The following is a 25,904-nucleotide window of genomic DNA, read 5'->3' as shown; positions in this document are numbered from 1 at the left end:
GGAGTGACAGCTCAGTGATGGAGTAGTTTGATGAAACCGCACCAGGCCTAATCAGAGCAGATGAAAGGAAGGCATGATTGGTGCAAATGAACAGTCGTGCCTCTCTTTTTCATTTACAATCTGAAATTACTCTTGAATTTACGGGGTTTTTTCTCCCTTATGAGTACCTCTGAAAGAATGTTTGACTTATTATGGGTTCTGACAGTGCAGAGTTATAAAACACAGGTAGGGTTTTCAGCCCAGGCTTTAAGTGGGTATTCAGCATAATTTTAACAAATTCACTCTTGAAAAGCACAAAATGACTAAAGACTTCCAATGACCTAACCTTTCAGTGCTGTTTGATTAGCAGAACAATTTATCACAGTTCACATTCTTCATGATAAGAGAAGATTTAAAAAAATGGGCAGGGATCATTTTCAAATGTTTTCTCTTAGCCAATATATTTATTGTATTACTGCTCTCCTGTTTTCTCTCTCTCACACACACACACAAAAGAAAAATATAAATTAAAGAACACTGCATTAATAACCCTTTTCCTCTTTGAATAAATAATAGAATCCAAGCAAGGGTTTGTTTGCAGATGAAAGTAGAGACCAATTATCATGCCACTGACAGCATCAATATTTAGTTTTCTGGTGGGTTGGGTTGTTCATTCCCACATTTTAAAGGATGGGAAATTAATCAATCCCAGTAGGTGTTTCTTACCTTACTTATCAGCATTGAAACAGGGTGTCTCATAAGTGAACAGGGAGAAAAAAAATGAAAAAATGTAGGGGCAGCTTACAGAAAATATGAAAAGAATAAAAGATTCAGGTGTCCTGCACCTCCTCTGCTGGGTTCACTTCCTCTCCCAGATTCACCCTGCTCCACCCATATAGCTTCCCCTTCTCACAAGGCTGCTGCAAGGAAGGTGAGATAAATAAAAATAATCTAATTGAATTGTACTTCTGAGAGAAGCAAGTATTGCAAGCAGTGAGGGGTAAAACTTTTGTTCTGTGGTCTTGGTCATCATCAGATGTTCTCTAGTGTCAAGTATTACAAAATTCATACCAATGTTCATGTCAGCATACCAAAGAACAAAACAAACAGCGTAGAAGCAAAGATTATGATTTGTCTGAAAGATGAGTGGATAAAGAAGTTCTGATCCAAACACCAAAGGCTTTTAAAAAATTTAATGTCCTGTATCTCTTCTCATACCACAGAAGGGAAGTTTTACTTCCTTAAAAGTTTAAGACTGTAGGCAGAACATTCACCTAAGTGGAAGTGCCAGTAAAAGAAGTTGTGAGCAGGTTTGCACATCCTTACTGACACACTGGGTGCTATTTGCAATTATTGAAGTCTATGCTATTCCAAATATAAGGACACTGTTTATAAAATCAGAACTCTTGTGAATGAACCCAAAACATTCCTCACAGACCAGTGAAGAAGGGAAGTGAGAGTTTGGGAAACTGCCAATATGTGTTTTGCTGGATGCAGCAGAAAGAAGATTCCAAAGCAAACATTTCTCTACATAGAGAGATGTCTCAGATTCACATTTCCCACCACAAGGGACCACTGCACACAATCAAAGATCCTGTTATCTGCTATTTGCCCCCAACTCTTATCCAGCCTAGCTGAACTACATTAGTATATAACATTACATATGGTAAGTAATCCTATTAAAGCAATGAGTCGCTATAATAGAAAAACTGTTCTCATCTACTGGAGTTCAAAGTGAAGGAAGGTACAGACAGAAGGTAAACTCTCAGCTGTTGTAAATTATCACAACTCATTAAAGCTTGCCATTTTACACCTTCTGGGGAATCTGAACTTCAAAATTATACAGAACGTTCCTTCCAAGTATCTAAAAGAAAATTATAAGTAAAATTCAGGCTTCCCCAAGAAAAGTTTACATTTCAACCACTTTCTCAAAATGGGAACTAAGAGAAAAATTAGGTGTCTTAATCAAAATCTGTCCCCTCAGTCTGTCCAACTGAGTCTCTTTATTCCACTACCAAAAATCCAATGGAAATGTTGGTGCTCATGCCACAGAACAACGTCTGATGATATGCAGGTATCTGAACACGAGGACAAAACAATTCCCTAAGTATCATCTGCCAAAAATACTTGAGGTATTTTTGCAGCTGAAAAGTGCAAGGCAATACAGGCCATAAACACTGCATCCTTTCTTAACCTTGGAGCAGCAAAGACAAAACTGTCCCACAGTGTGCTTCAAGAGAAGTCTGATCTTGTGTCATCAGGTCCTCAAACCACAGAGGAGTTTCCTCCACAGTCACTTGGAGCTTCTCTACCAAGGCAGATTTACAAATGTCCTTCTCACACCCAACTGGTTCTTCCACTGTGGTAGAAGGGGCCAGCAAGGCCCTGTGCAACCCCTCTCAGTGACACTCCACATGTTCAAGCATGAGTTTAAAAGCTGAATGAGCTTGCGTGCAGCTCCTATTGCAACAGACTTCACAGCCACCCCACCACTCACAGCCTCTGTTTTCTGTGCACTGCAATGGCTGTCACACCTGGGAGTCTACGCACATTAAATAAATGAGCTGGGAATGATCACAGTGAAAAGCCTCTGCTTACTCTCGTGTTCAAGGCAAAATTTGTTTTAACAAGAGCATCAAAAAGGAGAATGCAAAGCCAATGAAATCAGAGCAAAGCAAATCCAAAATATGCCATCCAGAGACTCAATCTTGATTTTTCCAGAGACACAATCTCAACTTTTTCCTTTGAAACAAGTCCAGCCACCAAGACTTAGAAATGACAAGGAAATCAATCTCCTCACCATAAACATGTTGCGTCTAGGTAAAACCTTAACAAAGGGAAGGCCTGGTAAAACCATGGCTTAGGCCTGTTACCTCTGCTAAGCAGAAAAGGGAAAGTGACTCAGCTGAATTAGAGGTAGAAAAACAAGTTCTGTAACCATTGTGAGTTCACATCGTGGTGCATAGTGTTTGGCTGAATTATGCTTGTTATGATTTAAAACTGTGGAGCTGATAAAGGCCAAACTGCTTAAAAAGGCCAGGTTTTTGCAATAAAGCACCTCTCCTTTGCTCTGCCTGGGGACTCTGTGTCACTCTGCATTGTCACATCAACATTCCTAAAATGTAGCTTCATAGGTCCATAAAACCTACCTCTCTTTAATAACTGGATAAAATGAATCTCTGAGGTAAAAAACTTCTTGCTGTTCCTTTTCAAATGCATCAAAAAATGCTCAAGTTTGGATCCTACATCGTTTGTTGTGATGGTAGAACCAACATTGCTAGGTGCTTTATATCTGATAAGTTTTCTGAAGCTGTAAAGAGCAGAAGCTTATCTCTTCATAAACAGAGTTGTTTAACTAGGGCTCTTAACTGTGATTTGATTTCAGTTTAAGGAGATTAGGGTTTATGATAGTATTTATCTTTTCTGAAACAGGGTAAGGACAGAGAATGTGGGAGGTGGAAAAGGACCTACCTTCAGCAGCCATCATTTCAAAATCTAGAATTGCTCATTTTTACTTTTAGAGAAAACACTCAGGTTGATATCAAATGCATTGGAACTTTACGTAGCCACATTCAGCACTAAAACAAGTGGCTGGTACATAATTAATAAGTGGAAAAGACAATTTTTACAATCTGATACACACTGTTTTTATTGCTATTCCTCTCTTGCTATTTTCCCCTCTGAAATATATTTTAGAAGTGTAGCGGCTCACTCCAGAGACAAGAATCTACAAGCTTTCATCAGTAAAAAATTGTTAGAAAATGAAATAGGCACAAAATTGACAAAATTCTATAAAAATGCAATTCAGCTCTGTGAAAATTATTCTAAATGGTTCTTGAATGTAAAAGGATTCCTATTCCTTTCTTCCCTATTGTTAGGGTATTATTTTCTAGGGATTTAATGGGCAAATCCAACAAATCACAAAAAAAAAAAAAAGTATCATTTTCTATAATAATCTTTACAACAGCTATACAGGACTTGAATGTCATCAATATCTTTGGTCACACACAAAAAAGTACTTCAAAGCACATGCTCTCCTCAGCTGGTTTATAAATATGCATGTGTTCAACACACTATTACTTCAAAACCTCTGATGTCAAATTTTCCAACCAAAATCACAGAATAGTTTGGGTTGGAAGGGACCTTAAAGATCACCTAGTTCCAATCCCTGGTCATGGACAGTGTCCATTAGACCAGGATGCTCAAAGCTCCATCCAACCTCACCTTGAACAGTGCCAGGGATGGGGCATCCACAACTTCTCTGCCAGTGCCTCACCTCCTCACAATAAGAATTTCTTCTGTATTTCTGATGCAAACCTACTCTTTTTCTGTTTAAAACCATTTCCCCTTGTTGTGTCACCACATGTCCTACAAAAACGCCCCTCTCCATCTTTCTTGTCTGCCCTCTTAGACCCTGAACAGCTGCTATAAAGGCTTCCTGAGGCCTTCTCCAGGCTGAACAACCTCCATTCTCTCAATCAGTTTTACTGACTTTGGTTTAATCCCCACATGATGGACTTCAGATTAGCTCACTGCTTAATCAAATGAGTCCTGCATTAATTTTTCAAAATCAACTAATTGTTCTTAGAAAGCTATTTCTTTCAAAAATTGACTTAAACATCTTGAACCACATTTGTAATTGTATTTGAGATCCCAAAAGAATCTAATGAATTGGGAATGTCAGATCTTCCCCACTATAAGATTAAAACAAACATTAATTTATTATATAAACCTACTAAATAATATCTGAAGCAAACTAAAACATCTGTAACTGCTATAAGATAAACCTTGTAAAATTACATCCTATAGTTTCACTCCAACATTAAAATAGGCTCCACCCTAAAGGAACACTTTGAAAGCTCTTCAGCACAGATTTTCACTTCAGAGACTGTGATCTTTCAATCTGTCATTACTATCCCACATAGACCTTTAGCTTGGAAGCCACTTCACAGCAAATCTTCTTAAGATCTTTTTGACAAGTGTATTTGTCATAATTTCTTCCATTTCTCCCTGGCACGAGGGAGTCCGAAGTGATCAAAGGAGTAAAAGGAACCCTTTGTCACAAGGCAAGGAAACACCCAGCTCTGCAGCTCACTTGCACATCTGGAAGCTGCCAAGGGTGTCCCAGCTGGAGTAAGAAAGGCTGTGCAGGAGTGACACAGCTTTTCCATCTCCTTGCCTCCTCACCTTCCTGGAGCCACAGTGTCCTGATCCTGGGGCGGGAGTGGCAGCAAAGGGCACCAGCTACTGAGATCTCAGCAGCTGTGCTGGACCAACACACCTGCTGCAGGTCTGGACACACAGGTGAGACTGCACTACCTCTAACTGGGCACACTTCAGGCACTTGACCCCAGAACAAGATTGCAGCTACCTTAACACATTGATGACCATGTGCACGGATTCCGGAAACACGGAATTCAATTTTCTTCCACCGTCTTCTTTGGCTTTGTGGTTACAAAGTAATGCTTCTATCAGCTCCCAAAGGAAAATCTGTTGAAATACAGAACTGGGAATTCTCAGAAGAGATTCTAATTTCCTATCATTTTCCACACGCTTAAACCCATTGGAAACAACGCTAAACAGCTTTACCAAGGTTTTGAAAGAGTAAAGATTACTAACATTTATATCTCTGAGTGGAAGACATTAACTAAGATAGTAACAACAGACTGCCATATTTGATCATCCATGGTATCTGTGGATTTTAGACTTTATGTTATTTTCTTCAACTTAAAAATTGATGTATAGTTTCAACCATACTTGGCTTTCAAAACAGCTTCAGCAACTTTTTTTTTAATGTGTATATTTATACAATTATACTGCAGATAATATCCAACAGATCTGAGCCACAAAGAGGACAACAGCCAATACAAATCCCCCCACAGCAGACAAATTCAAACATAGAATGCAGTAACACAGAATAAGTCTTGCTGTGTGCATACCTTGGTGTCTTTTTCTAAATCAAAACACACATCCACTGCTTAGCTGAAGAACTGACCTAAATCCAAGAGTTGTGAGCACAGCAGGCTTCCTAAATACTGGTGCGACGCTCTGTGCACTTCTGAAGGTAATCTGGGATAAATAAGTTGAGGCAACATTACTGTAGGACAGCAAGACCAAAGTAATGCTCTCCAGTAATTCTCCAAGGCTCACAACAACAGCAGCAAAATAATCAAGTTTTCTGACATGTATCAAAAACATTAGAAGAACACAGTTGCTCCTAGCATAGCTTTAATACTGGAAAACACTTTCTATATTGTTATACTTGATAAATAACAGTAAATATATTAGCTAGCATTCAAAAAACAGGAAACTTTTTAAAGTTCAGAACAAAAGCTATATATAAAGTTCACAAGATATTACTGTAAAGGACAAATTAGGAGCCCATTTGAATTAAACCAAAGTAGACAAAGGGGAAAGGTGTTTCATAAAATAAAGGAACAGTCCCAGCAGGGACAGCACGCATCTTCCCTATAAGCCAAAGAGCCATTACTATAACAAACGATACAGAAATTATATCAGGAATAAATAGTGTGTGACCTGAGCACACCAGCTGAACTGTGTGAGTTCCTGCTGCCTATACCCACTGCTTGACCCTCTGTTTGTGCATGAACCCTGGCCAGTCTGCAGTGCCAGTGGACACCAACCTCCTGCAGACCTTGGGCCACAGCTACCAGCTTGGCCTACCTATGATGGATGTCCTACCAATTCTGCACATGCCTTATAAAAATTAATCCCACCCAGTCTGGAGAGATTGTGAGAAATACACCACTGCACAGAGTCAATTCAGGTGAGATACCTATTTTTATGAGGATTAGACTAAGGAAAAGGAAAGCTGCAGCCTATCAGAGGTTATGTGTCCATACTAATTTTATTTGAGGGTAACTGTGTGATTTTGCTTGCTCAGCGTATCATGACACAAATAGCATAACCATCACAGATGTAGTACACTGGATACTGGTTCTCTGGCACTTTTATGTAGACTTTCATGAAAAGGGTAGAAAAAAAGAGGTAAAAGTACAGCAAAACACACATGGTTAATATGTTAATTTTCTCATTTAGTCTCACCTATTCACCTCAGATATGCCTCAAGCCCCTTTTTTCTCTTCTATGCCTTTCTTGATTAGAGGTTGACAGCCACATTTTAGAGAGGTTTCTGCTTAGGGTAAATACTCACTAGGAACAAGCATCAGAGTAGACATTATTTCACTTATTGCCCAAGAGAGCACTTAAGCTTATTTCTTGAATAGTGAAAAGCTAATATACTGCTTAAACACAACATTGATTACTGAGGTGCTTTCCTTCACATATATTTTATGTTGTTACTTGTTTAGCAGTAAAACTTAAGTTCACATTTAGCAAGGCACTTAGGCCACATTTCATTAGAATATATATATACCCCTGAGAAAAATTACTTATACTCTCTCCATATGAAAAATTGCTCTGCAATACCAAAAGATTGACAGAAGAAAAAATCAAGTACTGATCTGAAGGAATGGCAAGCTTGTAGCAGAACATGACAATCCACTTTAGACACTGCTGTTCTGCATAGGTAAATGTGTGCACCATTGCAGATGTATGGAAGATGTCTTTGGATCTGTCATCAGCACCAAACTGTTCCATCATAACAGGCTGCCACAATGTGTACACCACAAAATTTCCTACAGTATTGAACTGTGGGATTTCTGCAGAAGAAAAATTTTGGTCCTTCACAAATGCCATCAGGAAATCCAAAATGGAGTTCAAGCGTAACAAAAGGCTGTTGAAAATAGGGCACAGAAGAGGATAAATAGGACTGTAATAAGAAAACTGGATTTGTACACTTATTATTTTTATAAAAGATACACTACAAGCTCATATTGACCTATAACACTGCAGTCTTCTGGTCCTTCATTCTTCTATTTATTCAAGCAAAGACACTTCTCCAATACAGAGACCAAACACTGTTTGTATTTGTTTCTGCACATCCACAGGGATAAAAGGAATAACTAGCATTACACTTTGACACATGGAACATATTACTTCATGAACACAAGTTCAGAAGTTACACACAAGGAATTTAACAGGGCTAGAAAGTCTCAGGAATGCCTTGGAAAATGCACAACACATTTGCATGCATCCTAACTGAATAAACCACTCAAGCAGTTTTATCTACCAGCTTTTCCTAGATTGCTTGCTTATCAGTTGATTACCAAGTTGCTTAGCAAAAGAAAAAAAAAAAGAAAAAAAAAAAAAAAAAGAAGCCAAAGAAAGCCAAGGGAAAACTTCTAAGCTTGCTTCTGAAGAAGTATTGACAAATACTAAAATTGACCTGCTTTTATTGTTAGCTGCTTAAAAATTATACGTATCCTTTAACAATCTACTTAAACAGAAGCAGGGATGGAAGAAAATAATCTATACTGATCTCACTTAAGATTTTTTCCCAATTATGATTTAGGAGTCCACCCTGGATCAAGTGCAGTATTTAATACAGAACCATTTGACCAATCTACTGCACAGAGACAGAATAATCCAGTAAATATTTCTCTCTCTAAGCATTAGTAGGATATTTGAAATGTGAATATTTAAGCCTCATGACACTGAAGTTTCTAATAACAAATATAAGGCATAATTATATCTAAAGCTAAATTAGTTTTTTACTTAAATCTTTAGCTTGCTTTCTACTTGCTAAGGTTCCAACAACAAGCCATCTACCACTATATTTCTCTGGCAAACTTGTTCCGTCTTACAGGGTTGGTTACTTTTTCAATTACCAAGGCAAAGAATTCAGCTGCTTCCTTAAAGTACAGCCAGTCTTTCTTGTAATAGTCAATTATGAAAAGATTCACTTTTTATTTCACGATAAACTAGACATTTATGTCTCTGTCATGACTGCTTCTTGTGGTAAAAAAGAAGGGTGCTTCACAGGTTGTGATGAAGAAGAACAAACCAGGAAAAAAAGGGTTTTTTCCTCCACCTTCCCCATGATTCTTTCCTTTGTTTAATTCATTTTTTTTATTTAATCCTTTTTTTCATGTCACTGACTTAACTTTACACATTTTAATGCAGCTGACAAATAAAAAAATTCTTATGTAGAAGAATATTTCATAATCTTACATGCTGATAAACTGTAAAAATCAACATGAAAACATATCTTATGTCAATGAATAATCATAATTACTGTCTTAGCTTACCTAAGAAAAACCTGTTAGAAGAGGCTCATAAATAGATCCAATTTCACAGCCTACACAGGCTTTCTAGTGGGGCTTTTGGTTTTTTGTTTTAAGAAACACATCACTATAGTCTTTGTCTATTGTCTCCACTCAAAATAAGACACATCAAGCCAAAAAGTCTGAAAAATCAACAGGAATTTCTGTAGTAGTTGGCAGTAACCCACAGCCTATCACACTGTCACTACTATTACCATTTAACTTTCTCAGACTTGGTTTGTTCAATTATATTTCACCATACTCACTAGAACTAGCCAATTGTGAATTGGTTGCCTAGAAAAATCCAAATTATGACAGGTAAGAGCTGCAATCATTCATTTAAATAATATTCAAGCATCACTCCATATGCACCTTTTGATACATTAAAATAACCACCTTAATCTTTATGTGCACTAGGACCAGATCACCCAGTGGACATTGGGAATTCAAACTGGTATAAAAAACTGTGCTCTGCACACAGTGGCACCCTTTCCAGAGGTTCTCTGAGGGAAGTTTTAATTTTTGCTTAGGGCTTCATGGCAGCCCTACCAGCAAAGGTGACTTGGGGACATGCTGAATTCATATTGCTGCGACACGCAGCCATGTGTGTGTGCAGAGGCCGCACTAGTCGCAGGTAAGACAGATAAATCAAGTGGTAGCATCCCCCCATCAGCTTTTCTATTATCTGCCCCACTTTGTGCAAATTTCCTCCAGCTTCCCCAACACCTCTTGCTTTGCTGTTCTTCCTTAAGACATGGGATGGGGATTTGTCAAAGTCAATGAGCACTTTATTACAGTGAGAGTGCTCAGTAATGAACAATTCAGCAATTTAATGAGATTCTGTAGATCTGTCTCCAGCCTGTCCATCAAGTTTCACTTCCATAAAGCACCCTGACACTAATCCTCTGGCATACCCAATCTTCACCCTGGGCTGAATATTAGATTCTTCCATGGTATATTGCATTACCACTATAACCTTAGCAAAAATGATGAACTTAACTACACTTGAGGCAATATAGCTGGTCTGATTTGATTTTCTTCTATTGGGTTGACTATGAGGGAATTACTTATTTACTAAGATAAAGCAAGAAACCAGTTTCTTATTGCCTTCTGAATGACCAAATTGGTTAATATTTATATATGTCTTTTAATCCATTCTGGGAACCTGGAATATTTATAAATATATATTTATTCCTGGTTTTTACAAACTGAATTAAAAAGATGCATGCACATTTTGCCTGCAGCAGAAACCTAGTTTAAAAAAAATTCTTCGGAACAGCAGTAGTAACCTTTAGAGAGGGAATTATGATAACACTTAAATGGACAGTGTGGAGTTTGTTGTCACTCAGAAAGCAGCATATTACCTATCTCTGCCCAGTATGACCCTGCAACAGAAACAGAGGCCTTGTCACATTTGTCTCATGAAGTGTTCATTGACTGGAGTGCACACAATTAATAAAATTACTTCTGAGTCTGAGTCTTGCAGAACAGGACAGTTAGACAGGATTTGAAATCTCCCACTTCCCAAACATCATTACAGCAGATTTTGAGTGAGTATTAAGTTATACTTGAATAGCTTCCCATAGAAACTCTTCTAGCAGAAGCATACCCAAGCATGTAGCTAGGGGATTCCACTGGCTCTGCAGAGAAATGATGATGAAACCCAATCAGCCAATCACCCATGCTCCATGCATAAACTTGTACATCAGAACTTGCTTCTGATAAAGGAAATATGGGCTAGGGCTCCAGAGCAGTGTGCCTCAAAAACCTAAACCAAACACAACCATCATCATGTGTAGTACAGGAATCCTCCAGGGACTAGGACAGGAAAAAGTCAAACTTCATTTTGGTATTTGCAGAAAATATCACCTTTGTAACACACTCTATAATGTAAAGCCTCAAAATTTTGGAAAAAAAAAATGCCTGCTACAAAACTGAAAGGTTATGTTATGTCTTCATACTGGTTAACCTGACATTTTTATTTTTTAAAGAATAAATATCTTATCCTGCATGACATTATTCATCCACAGAACATAAAGCATCCCAATGATGAATATACACTTTACACTTTGAGAAATTGATAGCATCCAAATGTAGTTATCTCCTTAGAATAATCCAAAAGATAAACAGATAATAGGGGTTGAAAAATAAATCAGTTTTCTGAAACACAGTCTTCTCTGTTTGGGTAATATAACCCACTTTCTAAAAGGAATGCACAGGTTTCTTTTTAGCAAGTTTCCTTCTACCTTGAAATACACTGAAATACTTTCCTCTCTAAAACATGACAGCAAAAACGAAAGATATCTTTAGGTAATCAATATTACAGAGATTTCCTTCCACTCCACAGTGAATTTTTACAGACATACAATGGGAACATTTCCAAGGACAAATTTTGGTTTAGTTTTTGTGTTTCTCTTAATAGGCAATATGTTTTTCTCACATTAGGTTTTCTCCCAGCCCATACACACTAAATGTCACAACACAGTGCTTTTATCTTGTTAATACTTCATGGCTAGCAACTTGGTCCTTTTCTAGATCCAGCTTCTTAAAAGGAAGTGATCTCAGGCTTCTTGCCACAAACCTTCCATCAAAGCTTCCACTCATCTTGGAGCAGGGCTGCCTGTGTGATGATTCTCTCATTTGCTTCAGGCAAAGTCAGTCATGGTGGCCCAAACAATTTCAATGACTATTGAAGTTATGCAGCTAAATTTGTCTGAAGTGAATGAGAGAGACTGCAGAAGCAAGTTTGCCACCAAACTCATGGCACCAGCCTCATCAGAGGCAATTATAATTGAGCTGCATGCATCAGCCATCGCTTCCTATCAAAGAAGTTGGATCTGGAGGAAAATCTCTGTCTGTATTTAAGTAGCAGAAGTTAAACAGCATGACAAATTTCTCTCTCAAACAAAGTAATTGCATTAACACAACACAACATTTTTAGAATTTCGTTTAGAAATTTCCCTCAGTTGTTATTCACAGTTTTTGCTCAAGTGCTTATTCTCCCTCGAGATTGCTCCAGGGTTTCAAAACAACAGATTACTGCTATGGTTTATAGAGTGTCACACATTCTGGTTGTTCACCAATCCCCTTACCTGCCAGATTTGTTCTTCACTGAGTGAAGTGAGTCTATCGCTTTTAAAAACCTCTCGAAGAAGACAGTACGGGAGTGCCAGAACTTCTTCAGGATGGCTCTTCAATAGCTCAGAGAGATGTTTTACTAAGAAGCCAATGACTGCATTCTCCAACAAAGTGAGGTTGAAAAGATCCGCAAGCTTGTACAGGTCCAAGTAATTAAAACTATTTAATTCCTAGATGGGTGAAGCAAACAAAATACATGTCACAAAAATATCCCAAACCCAAAACAGAGAATATAAAAATCCACAGGTCTCAGATAATGAAAAAAGGTTATTCTTTTGGAGCTGTGGATAAGGAAGGCAGGCAATATAACTTAAAGTTAATTAACACTGCCTCGTTCAAAATGTATATGTGTTACCATTGCATATGCAAATACATATGATAGTACTAATTTATATTGCAACTCCTAAGGTTATTTATGCATAAAGCATCTGTAAGAAATATGGATTAGCACATAATATAATAAACCAGCATGATTTACACTATATGTCAAGAGAGCTCACAGGAGCTAACAAGTGGATTAAAAAAATGCATTTTTTAACTACAATGGTTCGTTACAAAGCAATTGTTTGTTTATTATTTAGTGTTTTCATTGAAGTAGAGCACCTGTGTAACACAACTTTTGTTCTATGAAACCTCACAAAATACAAGATGTTGAGGAACATTTTATCAGGTATGAATTTTTCTTCATTGAACAAATGAACCCTTTTTTTTCTCCAACCACTGTCATCAAAATATAGTGGATGTTGGCTTCCTCTCTCTCCTGGCAGCTGAAAATGTGAGGAGCAAAAGCTATAGTAGCTCAAGGCAGAAAGCTTTGCCCATTCTGCTAACAGATGACCAATATTTACGGGCTAAACTTTTTCATCTTGGCATCCCTCATAAATTAGTACCTAGACAACTAACTACTGCTGTTCTAGACCACACTGCTCCTTTCAGGGAACAGCCCAAGAATTCACCTCTATTAGACAAAAGCACCCAGGGCACCTGAGAAATAATAATCATGTTTATCCATTTTCTCTGTTCTTGCTGCATGCTCACACCTCTCTTCCCCTCTCCTCCGCAATCCCGGTTCTCATCTTCCAATTTAGCGCACTGCTCCCTATCAGCGCCTTCCCCTGACCAGCCCCATGGGTGAGAATGACAAGGAGCCTCGTCAGTCTCACTTTGCTGGTGAGCTAACGCGGGGACTGGAGCAAGGAAGAGAAACAGACTAAATTAAGTCAATTTCACTTTCACTGCTCCGCTGGATGGAATGGCAGCACCAAATGAAACTGACAAGAAATCTTGTAAATGTCAAATGAGCTGCACGGCTGGCAGATAGAGCAGAGCAACAGGGAAGATGGGAAAGTGCGAAGAGGGGGTTTTTTTGGAATGTTTTATGGACTACATCTTGAACGTGTGAATTGGGTGCCTGTCCCGATGACTGTGGAGCTGTTTATGCATATGCAATGGAGAGTGGAGAAAGAATTTTTTAACCTGCTCAGAGGAGTCAGTACTGGAGGAAATGGAATCAAATTCCTGTGGAGGTTCCTGCTTGTTACATAATTTCCCAGTCTGAATGGTTCACCCTCCCCAGCAGAGCTGTACACTAAAGATAAATCTTACTCATTATCTACTTAGACTTTTGCTTAAGAGCTTCCCATGGTTTTCTTGGAAGAACAAAGTTCTTTACATTGTCAGAACAAGCATTAACAGCCATCATACCAAAAGCCACAGCTATTCTAGTGTCAGCCCCTCCTCATATTAACACAGAGGAGATAAGAATAAATCTGCAGAAAGAAAGATAAAAGAATGAATTCTACATGAAAAGTATCTGGTCTGTGTGCTTGCTTGGTGATTTAGTATCTTCAGATCACAGATGGCACCTCACAACCTCACTCCTGTGATGGCCATGCAATGCTTACAACACCACATAGGAGTCTAATCCAAGCAAACAGCACAGTATTTGACAAGCAGCAACCACAGTTTATTGTCTCTGGCTCAGAAAACTATCTTTTCAAAGAACTCACTGTTTGAAAAAATCCCAAATGTCAGAAAGAAATTTAGAAGAGCTCAGAGTGTATTTATTGAGCTCTTTTGTGGTCAATGGCTATGTCTAGGGACATAAAAAAAAAAAAATAAATAATCAAGCATTGTGAGCTGAGGATCAACACTACAATACATTACAATACATTCCTGATCAAACCCCACTAAGTGTTGGTTGAGAAGGTGGCTTTTAGCAGACTCCAGAGGAGGAAAATACTGGAGGTAACATAACAGGATCCTTATTAGAGAGAATCAGTAATGAGACACACAAATGCAATCCACCCCTGAAAAAACTTTACATTTTCAGGGAAATCTGAAAGACATTGGTAAGCCTTCATTTTAGGTTTGGATATTTTTCATGAGCTCCAAACTCCCCTATCCTCTCAAATCAGAAGCAATCAAAGTTGTTTTTATGAAAGCTGTCTTACAGTTAAAGAGGCCAAATATACTTATGGATGTATAAATAAAATCTCACCAGTTACTTATACTGCATGTAGTAAGTTATTTCAAATGCTTATTTATGTATGTGAGTTGGGGTTTTTTTGAGGGTGGCTGTTATGTGTTTACTTATTTTCATTACTAAGTTTCAGATGATTTTTGATGCTTCCTAACATAATGTGGTAGTTACCTGCTGAACTCACAGTCTACTTGTTAACGAATACTGAAAGTGTGTTTTGTTAAAACTGGCCTTGGCCTGGAATCAGTAATGTTCATTTCTGATTTTGTAAGGTTAGAGTTGATCTACAGGTTTGTATTTCACAGAAAAAGAGGCAAATACTTCATTAGATTTTACAAATGAAAATCAGGTTTATACAGTACTATACAATACTGCCTCAGTTATGATCCTAGAAAAAACTTCACTTTGAGATTGTTCAATGTATACCCTAGATCACATAACTTTGCTCTTATAAGTGGTAAAATTTTCAAAAACAGTCTAAAATGAAGTATATAAAATTACTTGCAAGAAAAATGCACCTTATCTTCTAGCTTTATAAAAGTCCCACAGTAAGGATCAAAGCAATCACTGTCAGCTCAATCTGATTTGAATAAATTTTTCATGCTAAAACCTTAATTAAATTAAGAACTTTGGTAAATGGTGAAATAGGTTACTTAACAGGAAATTTAGGTGTGTTCATGAGTAAGAGTACTGGCAGTCTCTGCTTTCCACAGATTTTATTATATTGCATTAACTGAGCATCTACAAAATTTTGAAGTAGTGTGTGACTTTCTTGTGGTACTGCATTGCAGTACATGTTCTTTGAAAACAGGCATTACAAACCAGGCTTATGAAAATTTTTGAAACTTTTAACCCCTTCTTCATAAACTTTTATGTATATGCCACTTTTTTTGAGCTCAAGGATGAAACATGGACACAAGCAGAACTGTCACTAAGAGCTGAAGGGTAGTGATCCTATCTCTTCAAATATGATGCATGTTACACTGCTGAAACACATTCAGGCTAAGAAAATATGTATAAAATTACAGGTACAGCACTTAAAACTAAGTTCAAATAGTTCTGAAATCTCACCGTGAACTCAAACCAATTTAGTAAACTGTCCAAATTATTTATCAGAGTCTACTTCTAAAATAAGAAACTTCCTTAGAGATCCCATACATTCCACTCAGTGTGCATCCCCCCACTGAAGCAAGGGAATCTATTATTCCTCACTAAGGGTCTTCTGATTCAGTAGTACCAACCTTCAGATGCCAAACCAATTCAACAATGAGCTGACATTTAAAAGCCTCATAAAAGAAAATATCTTCCACAAACAAACATAATCTGAAAGATGACAATATTAAATATTCAAAATAAATGATGTGACAGTGTGAATATTTTGATACAGAGGTGCATTTCAGTATAGAGATATGCTAAAACGTCAAATAGGGAAAAATAGCTATAAACATTGTGTTTAAGTTCCTTCCAAAACCATCTTTATTTGTTCCTACTTTAAAGAATAATTGCCTTGCACAAGCCACAGAAAAGGATGTAACAGATTGATAAATTAGAGTTAATCATAACCAAGTACACAGCAGACTACAATATACCTCTATTCCTGTGCTCCGTGATATAAATAGCAGAAAAAGCACAAGGAGAATAAGGGGAAAGAATGCATTTCTTTATGACCTTATTTGAAAGATAAACTCCTTGGGGAAATACAATTTATTCAGATTATCAAGACCCTGCTGTGCAAATCTACAGTCTGGGAGCACACTACGGAGATCAAACAATATTTACTTTATTCTGTTGGGTATAAAAGCTTTTAATGAATGCATAATTAAAACAGCAAAAGTATATACAGCTTTAGAATTCCACTGCCAAGCCAAGCCATTAATATCCAAAGTACCGTAACCAGTTGTAACTCCACCTGCTTCCTAGATTACAATACTGCTATAAATCAAGGTATTAAATGACTCGCCCTGCTGCTGTAGCAGGGAAGAGTTGCATGGTGACACTATTCCCCCCTTTGCTAAAAGAGGTTCAGCCTCTTTAAAGCAAAAAACCCCAAGCCCAAGTGGGAGGTCTCTGAGAGAGGGACACAGCTATTCAAAATCCTTAAGCAGCACAGGTCTTGACCCTACACCTCCAGGTTCTCTGCCACATTTAATACTATGAACCAGCTGCACCATTCAGAAAAAATCCTTGACAAAAATCATAGCAAAGATGGGCCCTAAATAGATCAGGGATAGTAACAAAATGAAAAATTGTAATGACAAAAAAAGGGATCAACACAATTTTAAGATAAAAGAAAATTAGTTCTGCTGGGTCTAGCTGTTTCTTTGTATATCAAAGGTTTTAGTTTTGCAAAAACTCACACATTTACTTAAGAACTAACACATCAGGCACACACTCAACAGCACAGCAACAGACACAAACATTTCATAATAAGCATAAGCACAAAAAGTATATTTTAGATTTGAAATCTTCCTCTGTTAAACACCAAAATCATCCAGTTGAGCCATTAAAAGCATTTTGCTGAAGCCTGGTCACAGTGGAACAGCTGGCTCAGAATTTTTCAATGTACTAAACTGATTCCTCTTATTACGAAATAAGTGCAGGCTGCAGATGTGTCTATAGACAAAGTAAAAGATGGCTTTAAGTGACTCATTTTATACAATTATTTTTTCTGATAGATCACTGCTTTCTCACCACTTCCTGTAATTCCTGAATTTGTTTTCTCCTTTGAGCATGAAAAGGTAATTTGCATCCTTGCTGCTATTTCAAAGTAGGTCTAGAGCTAAGTAAAAGACCAACAATATCAAAACATTTCAGCCCTATTATTTTTCCTCTACCCTATGAGAATTCATTTCCCTTCTCACTTATTGTTTCTCTGTATCTGCTCAGTTTTCAGGTTTAATCCTGCTGGCTGCTGCTAGTGAGAATCCTCTTTGAAGGCACAGAGGAGGCCTGTGAGCTTTACAAGCACAGAGGGAAGACATGACATTCTCAGATTGCTCATGTGATGACACAAATGTGCGGTATTCGACAAAAAGAAAGCGAAGCGTGCCATATGTAAAACTAAAAAAAGAAAACATTTTCTAGAAGCTCAGTTTGATCTACATTATTAAATAGTACAAATATCTTCAACTGCAAATCCAATTAAATATTTTAGGTGACACTGACTTTATGTAACTTTTATAATCTGCACACACAATTATGTGTATCATGGAAAGAAATAAATTAATGGAATATTAAGACTACACAGTTAAATTTTCATACTACCAGTGGAAGAATTACAGGTAAGGTTCTGCAGCAGTTTCAATAGCTGCTTTGCCTTGGTTATCAGATGCTGCAATAAGAATTTTTTAAATTATTTTAAATGTCCCTGGCATAGGAACCCCCTAAATGAAAAGTTTCACACCTTACAGCTACTCCTGGCAATATAACTATAGCAATATATTGTATTTAGCAAATACAGGGATGAAGGAACATGGAGATCTAACCCTTGACCTGGCACTTTTCTATCATTTCACACAGCAGAAACACAAAGCAAGGATTTGATGAGATTTATCAACATTTACCATTTTTGCCAATTATGGGAGCTTGCCTTTTCTTCAAAAACGTTGTGAGGAATAACATTTCTCATACACATTCATATATCCTTTACTCCAGCAGAAATCACAGAATATAGTCTCTACAGATGATTTATCATTTTACATTTTTGCTAGCTCCTTCGAATTACTACAGTATAAGAGGAAAGTTGAAAACTACTTGCTAATGCATCAACAAGCAGTAATTTTTTATGGTAACTGTTCTCATTTTTTTATTTTTGTTGCTAATATTGACAAATCCAGAAAGTGTTGTACCTTAGAAACCTAAAGCTTACAGGAGTAGCAGCCAAAATAAATAATTACAAACCAGAAGAAGAAAAAACATAGGACTGCATGATACTATTACTTCCTTTTTTTTGGTTTTTTTTTGGTTACAGGCTCCTGTTTAAGGCCATGAGAATACAGAAGTTGGAGTCTATTCCTCTACTATGCCACAAACTCATCAAAACACCTTCAGCATAAATTAAGAAAGATCCATCTTGTTCCCAACTAGTATTACAAGAAGTCTCAGCTGATTTTGAGACTCCATCTCTTAATTTCATTTAATTTACTCAGTTTATATACCTTTGCTTCTGTGCCAAAACGATCTTTTAGATTTAACAGCACAATGTTTCTCTCCCTGATCCACCCTCAGTATTTACTCCCTTGACACATTTACAGAAAACAATGATATTCCTCCTCAGCCCTCATTTTACTAGACTAAATAAGAAAAGGTCTAATCTCCTCATCTACAGTAGGTCTTCCTGATCATCTTAGCTGACCTTTTCTACACCTCTCACAGTTTTGATTTCACTTATTCTTCTGCATGGACAAACTCTTCCCAGTACTCCTGATTTTTCAGCAGTACCTTGTAAATAGCATAAATACTTCCTCAGCTTTATAAATTATCTCGTATGAAAGTCCAACAGTCTTTTTCTTGATGCTATGACATTAGTAGCTCTTAGTCACCATATGATTTAATACATGAAAAGTCTTTGTGAACTTGGTCCTCAAGTGAGACACAGAAACAGCCACTCTGGCAGGCAAGACAGAACTAATGCAACATGTTACAAATGGGAATTATGACTAGATTCTACTGAGGATGCTCAGAAACTATTTTCCAATCACTTCTTTAATTGCATTGTGGCTTTGAGTAACAGATCTTGTATTTGTCTCATTCCATACCAGTTACTGGGGGGAAATTATTTCAATGATTTTTAAGACTTGTTTCAAATTGTATCTGGATCAATGGGCTGAGGCCAACAGTATCAGATTCAACAAGGCCAAGTCCTGCACTTTGGCCACAACAACCCCATGCAGCACTACAGGCTGGGGGCTGCAAAACTCTGCAGTGGGAAAGGACCTAGAGGTGCTGCTCAACAGCAGCTGAACTCGAGCCAGCAGTGCCCAGGTGGCCGAGAAGGTCAGTGGCATCCTGGCCTGTATCAGGAACAGTGTGACCAGCAGGGCTGGGGCAAGGGCTGTCCCTCTGCACTCAGCACTGGTGAGGACACAGCTCGAGTGCTGCGACCAATTCTGGGCCCCTCATTACAACAAAGATATTGAGGGGCTGGAGAGGGTTCAGAGAAGGGCAAGAGAGCCGATGAAGGGTGTAGAGAGTGACTGATAGAAAAAGTGGGGATGGTTAGCCTGGAGAAAAGGAGGCTTGGGGGTGACTTTATCACTTCCTACAACCGCCTGAAAGGAGGGTCTAGCCAGGTGGGAGTGGTTGGTCTCTTCTCCCAGTGACAGAAGAAATTTCCTCAAGCTGCAGCAGGTTGGACAAGCTGTTCAGGTTGGACATCTGGAAGAATTTTTTCATTGAGGGGGTGGTTAAGCATTGGAACAGATTGTCCAGGGAAGTGGTGGAGGCACCTTCTCTGGAAGCGTTCAAGAAACAACTGGACATAGCACTTAGTGCAATGGTTAATTGACATGGTGGTGTTTGGTTAAAGGTCAGACTCGATCTTGGAGGTATTTTCCAACCTTAATGATTTTATGATTTTATTCTGTGAAAAGTAAGGAAGCAAATCCTTCTTAACACACTGAAAACCAAAGTCTTAAAACAGTATTAAGTATGAAAACTTTTAGACATAGAAAATAGAAAAAGAAAAATTATTTCTAATTCACAGTACATTAAAGTGGAATTTTTACTCTTAATTCATATCTCCATTACCAGCATGGAGGACAGATGGAGACGGAAAAAAATTTAAAAATCAACATTCCTGATATATCTGTTAATAGAGGTATTAGTGTACCTGACAGTTTCCCTCTCCAATGCATTTTTAAAAATAACTTGCTATTTTGCCAACATTTAATAAGTCAAGCTGAAGTTTTCCAGCTTCAAGATGAATCACTTGAAACCTCTTGAAAACATCCCTAAAAGCTTATTATACATTATTAAGAATGAGCCTGACAGGAAAAGACCATTGCTCTTCCATATTAAAAATATTCAGAATGGAAATAGATCATAGGAGTTGCCATCCCTGTGAACAACTTTCACTGACACCCCTCATTAAGCCTCTAGAAAAATAATTTGGATATGCTCAGTAACACCTTGTTTGAACTTTTCAGTCTAAAATCGCATCACATTTTTAGAAAAGGGTAGCTATAGTGAGCTGGTCATCTAATAACATCAGAGAATTAAACAAATTGCCTAAAATATGTGGAATAACAGGTTATTAATACAGATCAATCCAAGTCTCAGAAATGTTGGCAAAAGAACCCACAGCAACAAAACTTCCTTAGAATTTTAAGGCAGTATTTGATACTCCATCTGCTGAAACACTGAATCCAGTGCAGGATAACTCAATAATGAGTATAACTTTGACAGACAAAAGTCCTCAAGGAATCCATTTGGATCCAACACTGTTAACAGTTTAATTGAAGTAGTGAATGATAAGTTCGTCTGCAGAGTCTGCAGAAGACTGTGCAAGGACAGCATGAGTATTGTCAGGCTATTTGGGAACCAGTAACATAATACAGAAAATATACCAGGCTCTATTTGGAAAAACACTGGCAAGCCATCAGGGAGGCACTAAGAAGCAGTCATAAATAGTAACATTAGTTCTCAGAAGAGTGGCAAAAAAAAAAAAAAAAAGAAAAAGAAAAAGCTCATGCCATAAAATGCACCCCCGGTGCTGCCAAATAAAAGAAACAAGCCCTCTTGCTGCTTAAATGCTTAAATATTACATTTTAAATCTACTCTTCAATTATTGGTCCCAGTTCTGAAGTCCAAACTTTAGGGATACTTAAAACCTACAGGTTGGAAAACCAACCTTGCAAGATTTCAGGTGCTCAACTTAGTTTTTTAAAGAAAGACTCCTGGAGGATTTGATCTTGAGCAAAGATACTTATAACATGGAGAAAATAAATGAAAGGAAAAATAGCTTTGCCTAAATTTTCAGAAAATAGTTTCTGGTTCATGAATGTAGGATCAGACCTGCCCTGGACAAGGAACTAGAAAGTACAGGACTGTTTGCATTGGCTTCATGGGATTATGTACATTTTGCAGCTCTGCATTAAAATAAAATGACTGCAATAAAACTAGTTTTTTTGACAACTGTCTGTACAGGTAAAGAAGGAAATATTTGTGCGATTTGACTGCTGGGGTCATAATGGTTTCTCATTCCTCTCAAAAGCAAGAGACTTGTTGCAGCTGCAGGAAGATATGAGAGTATTCAGCAGTTAAAAGAACCTGACTATAAGTATGTGAATGATAAAAAGGCAACATTTCCATTTTATTTGGAAAACTGTTATTTGTTCAGGTATCTCTGTGCTCCTGCAATATCTGACCTCAGCTCAAAAATCACTAAGAATTTTATTTTTGTTGCTCATAGCACTAAACCAAGGCAAATTCTCATTTTACAGAGGAAAAAAGGAGAAGCAGAAGAATAATTTAAAAAGATTTCACATGATGCAGAATATACAAAGAAGAGAACCTCAAATGCCTGGAACCCACTCCAGTGCTCTAGTAGCTAGATAATTCCTGTCTTCACCAACTTTAACAGAATTTTAACTTACATACTCAGTCCAATATATTAGCAAAATGTCTACAATGTGTACTGTATAGGCATTATACCCCAGTAAAAAAAAAAAAAAAACAAAACAAAACAACTCTCTACACCTCTCTTTCCCCAGATTTATGAAGTGAAAAGAAGATCTCTTTTTCCCACAACTAGGAGCTGTGTTATTAGTAGGTTTACAATGTATTAATCAGAACCAATTTCAGGAGATATACAGCCTTAAAAGGGATAGTGGTAGGCCATAAATAGACAGAAAAGTAATAGAATGAGAAAAATCTGGAAGAACCACTGAATTTTTAAAAAAAATCTGGACATGTGAAGATCAAGAGGAGTTTGCTTGTCTTTCACAGAATCACAGCATTAGCCAGGTTGAAAAAGACCTTTAAGATCATCAAGTCCAACCTATGAACTACCACCCTGTCAAGTAGATCAACTTAGTGCCATATCCAGTCTTTTTTAAACACTTCCAGGGACAGTGGCTCCACCACCTCCCTGGGCAGCCCATTCCAACAGCAAATCTCTCGTCCCATGAAGCATTGTTTCGTAATGTCCTGCCTAAACTTCCTTTGGCACAATTAGGACTGTGTCCTCTTGTCCTGTTGCTGGTTGCCTGTGACGAGAGATGGACCCCCAGCAGGCTACAACCTCCTTTCAGGTAGTTGCAGAGTGTGATAAGGTGTCCCCTGAGCCTCCTTTTTTTCCACGGCTAAGCACATTTTAAGCATTATTGACTAGCGGTTTACCTGTCATTCTTTTAGTCAGAAATTATTTAAAGTCTGACTTTCAAAAGTCAGACTTTCAGAAAGGGTGAAGGCCAAATGAAAAAAATGGACCTTGACTCAACATCCAGTTTGATTTCCAACATCTGACCTTCCGTAGCACTAAACAAGTCACAAGTCCTCCCAAAAGTAATACATGTGAATGTTCACACTGCTGAAGGTACCAAGCACCAGCAGTAATGCCTAAGCCTTCAAAGATCATGATAACTTTTGCCCATTTGTTTCTAGCAGTTCTTACCAAGAATAAAAAATAATTCAATCCCTCACTTCCAAATCCCAAACAGCTTACAGTCAGAATCTCTTGTTTAGCATAAAGCCTTTTTTTTTTTCCACAGAGAAGATAAAAATGTTTAATCAATATATTTAACACAACCAAATGACAGAATTCTCACTGACTTCAAGATTTCACCTTAAAGACACCACCTTTATAAGCTGAACAACTCATTGTAGGCTCAGTTTTAAGTGTTCACAAGTTCAGATACATGCCAAGACTTCAATCCTGTAGAGTTTGAAAGGCACCTCTCCAGCCTTTCCCTTTAAACATAATAGAATCAAGCAAAGCAACACTCTGCAGAGAAGGATCTGGCAGTCCTGGTGGACTGTAAGCTGTCCATGAGCCAGCAGTGTGTCCTGGTGGCCAAAAAGGCCAACGGTGTCCTGGGGTACTTTAGGAAGAGCATTGCCAGCAGGTCAAGAGAGGAGATCCTCTCCCTCTATTCTGCCCTGGTGGGGCCACATCTGGAGAGCTGTGTCCAATCCCGGGCTCCTCAGAGAGAGAGAGATGTGGAACTCCTGGAGCAGGTCCAGCAAAGGGCTACACAAAGATGTTTAGGGGACTGAAGCATCTCTAGTATGAGGAAAGGATGAGGGAACTGGGCCTGTTCAGCCCCAAGGAGAGATGATTGAGAGGGGATCTCAACAACATATCTGAAGGAATAGTGCCAAGAGAATGGAGCCAGGCTCTTCCTCACAGTGCCAAGCAAGAGGATAACAGGCAACAGACACAAACTGATACATAGGAAGTTCCACCTGAAAGGGAGGAAAAGTTTCTGTATTGTGCAGGTGACTGAGCACTGGAACAGGTTGCTCAGAAAGGTTGTGGAGTCTCCATCACTGGATATATTTGAGAACTGTCTGCCCACAATCCTGTGCCCTGCGTTGCAGGACGACCCAGCTTGAGCAGGAAGGCTGGACCAGACAACCCACCATGTTACCTTCCAACCTGCCCCATGCTGTAACACTCTTTCACAGAACCTTGGAAGGGCATTTAAAAATAAGACATAGCTGAGTTGCTTCAAAAAGAATGTACTTCTGCAGAAAAGTCGCTGCTTTCAAAAATTAACTACAGCTTACCAAAGAAGTTTTTAGCCAATGATTTTTCCATGCAATGTTATAAAAGTTGGTCCTTTTCAAATAGGAATTTCAGTAAGAAATGTTGCTAAAACATTCAAATTTCAAAGATGTCAACCACACTTATAAGCAAAACCCTACCAACAGCTTAAAAAAGGTTATATATGTCTAATACTGCTTGTTTTCTCCCATCTCAAAATATTCATATATTGATCATTTTTGCTACTTGCTTTGCTCCTTTCCAAGAAATTTTTTAACCTGTTTAACAAGTTTTGGTTCAGGGATGAATGGTGCAATGTGAGTCCAGAACTTGATTAGGAATACATGGAAGTTAAGATTCACAATAGTACCTAGGAAAGCCAAATAATTTCAAGTGTTTGGTTACAGTAAACTTTCAGTAGCAGTCTCAGGGGTCCTGGACATCATCATTGCATACATGTACTTCCTACATACCTCAGTTCCCTATGAAGATGGTAATGCTTCAAATATGAGTAAAAATACTGAGAAGCAGGCAAACCCAAATACAAACACATATAAACACTGATTTGAGGCATGGTGTATGACAGTAGGCCTGTCCTCATATCCACAACATACCAAGTCAGTTGGATTTCCAATCCTAGTGACCACTGGCAACTGAACATCCCTGAGGTTACTACAATACTTTCCCATGATAATCAGGTATGCTGAGATGTCATGGAAACTCAAGGCCCTTTACTTACATAATTAGAATAGACTTCCAATTATCAAGTGCTTCCAATTATCAAGGAGAAAACATTCTACAAGGAAGAAAGAATTCTATGTGTTACCGGTTCAGTTCCTACTGAACTGTAAATAAAAGTCCTGGTTTAAGATCTAATGCTGCTTATACAGCTAGACACACTTGTGACAAAAATCACAAATTCCATAAAACTGTGTAAACAGATGGGAAATTTAGCAAAAATTTCCTCCACATTAATAAACAGATGTTTTGAATATATTACACAAGAAAACAGGTGAATGAAGTTACAGGTATTTCTCATGTTTTTCATGTTTGAAATAACACACTCACAGGATGTTATTGATGGTTAATAAAGTTGATGCCGCTAATCTTTAGGCATGGATCTTTAATTTTTAGAATTAGTGAGAAGAATTTATAATAGTGAGAGGACAATTTATAACTTTTAAAGCCCTGATCATACTGGCTGAAGATTCAGTAAGTCATTACAGCATGCATACATTTATATTCATTTTGGTTTCAAGGCCTATTCAATACCTTGGACCAGAAGGGTCTCTTTATTCTAAATGGAGTTAGTCTACATCACTAATCTAAAGCAAAATACAAATTCTACTCATGCAGTTGTGCCAACAAACTACCATAAATGATGGAATGTGTTAAAATGCTGCTTTATTTACTG

At 37.9% G+C, this 25,904-nt stretch overlaps 1 protein-coding gene across 5 annotated transcripts in view; it reads right to left on the bottom strand.

The window, feature by feature from the left end:
• Positions 1-25,904, bottom strand: part of KLHL32 (kelch like family member 32) — a 118,930-nt gene that overhangs the window by 25,122 nt on the left and 67,904 nt on the right. For all 5 annotated transcript variants that reach the window (XM_063153044.1, XM_063153048.1, XM_063153046.1 and 2 more), the window contains one exon: positions 12,257-12,472. In XM_063153044.1, the coding sequence (XP_063009114.1) occupies positions 12,257-12,472 (216 nt within the window). The remainder of the gene's footprint in view (positions 1-12,256; positions 12,473-25,904) is intronic.

Source organism: Melospiza melodia, chromosome 3 (assembly GCF_035770615.1).
Source record: "Melospiza melodia melodia isolate bMelMel2 chromosome 3, bMelMel2.pri, whole genome shotgun sequence".
NCBI lineage: Eukaryota > Metazoa > Chordata > Aves > Passeriformes > Passerellidae > Melospiza > Melospiza melodia.
The sequence above is the reverse complement of the archived record's forward strand: the minus strand, read 5'-3'. Positions and strand labels throughout refer to the sequence as shown.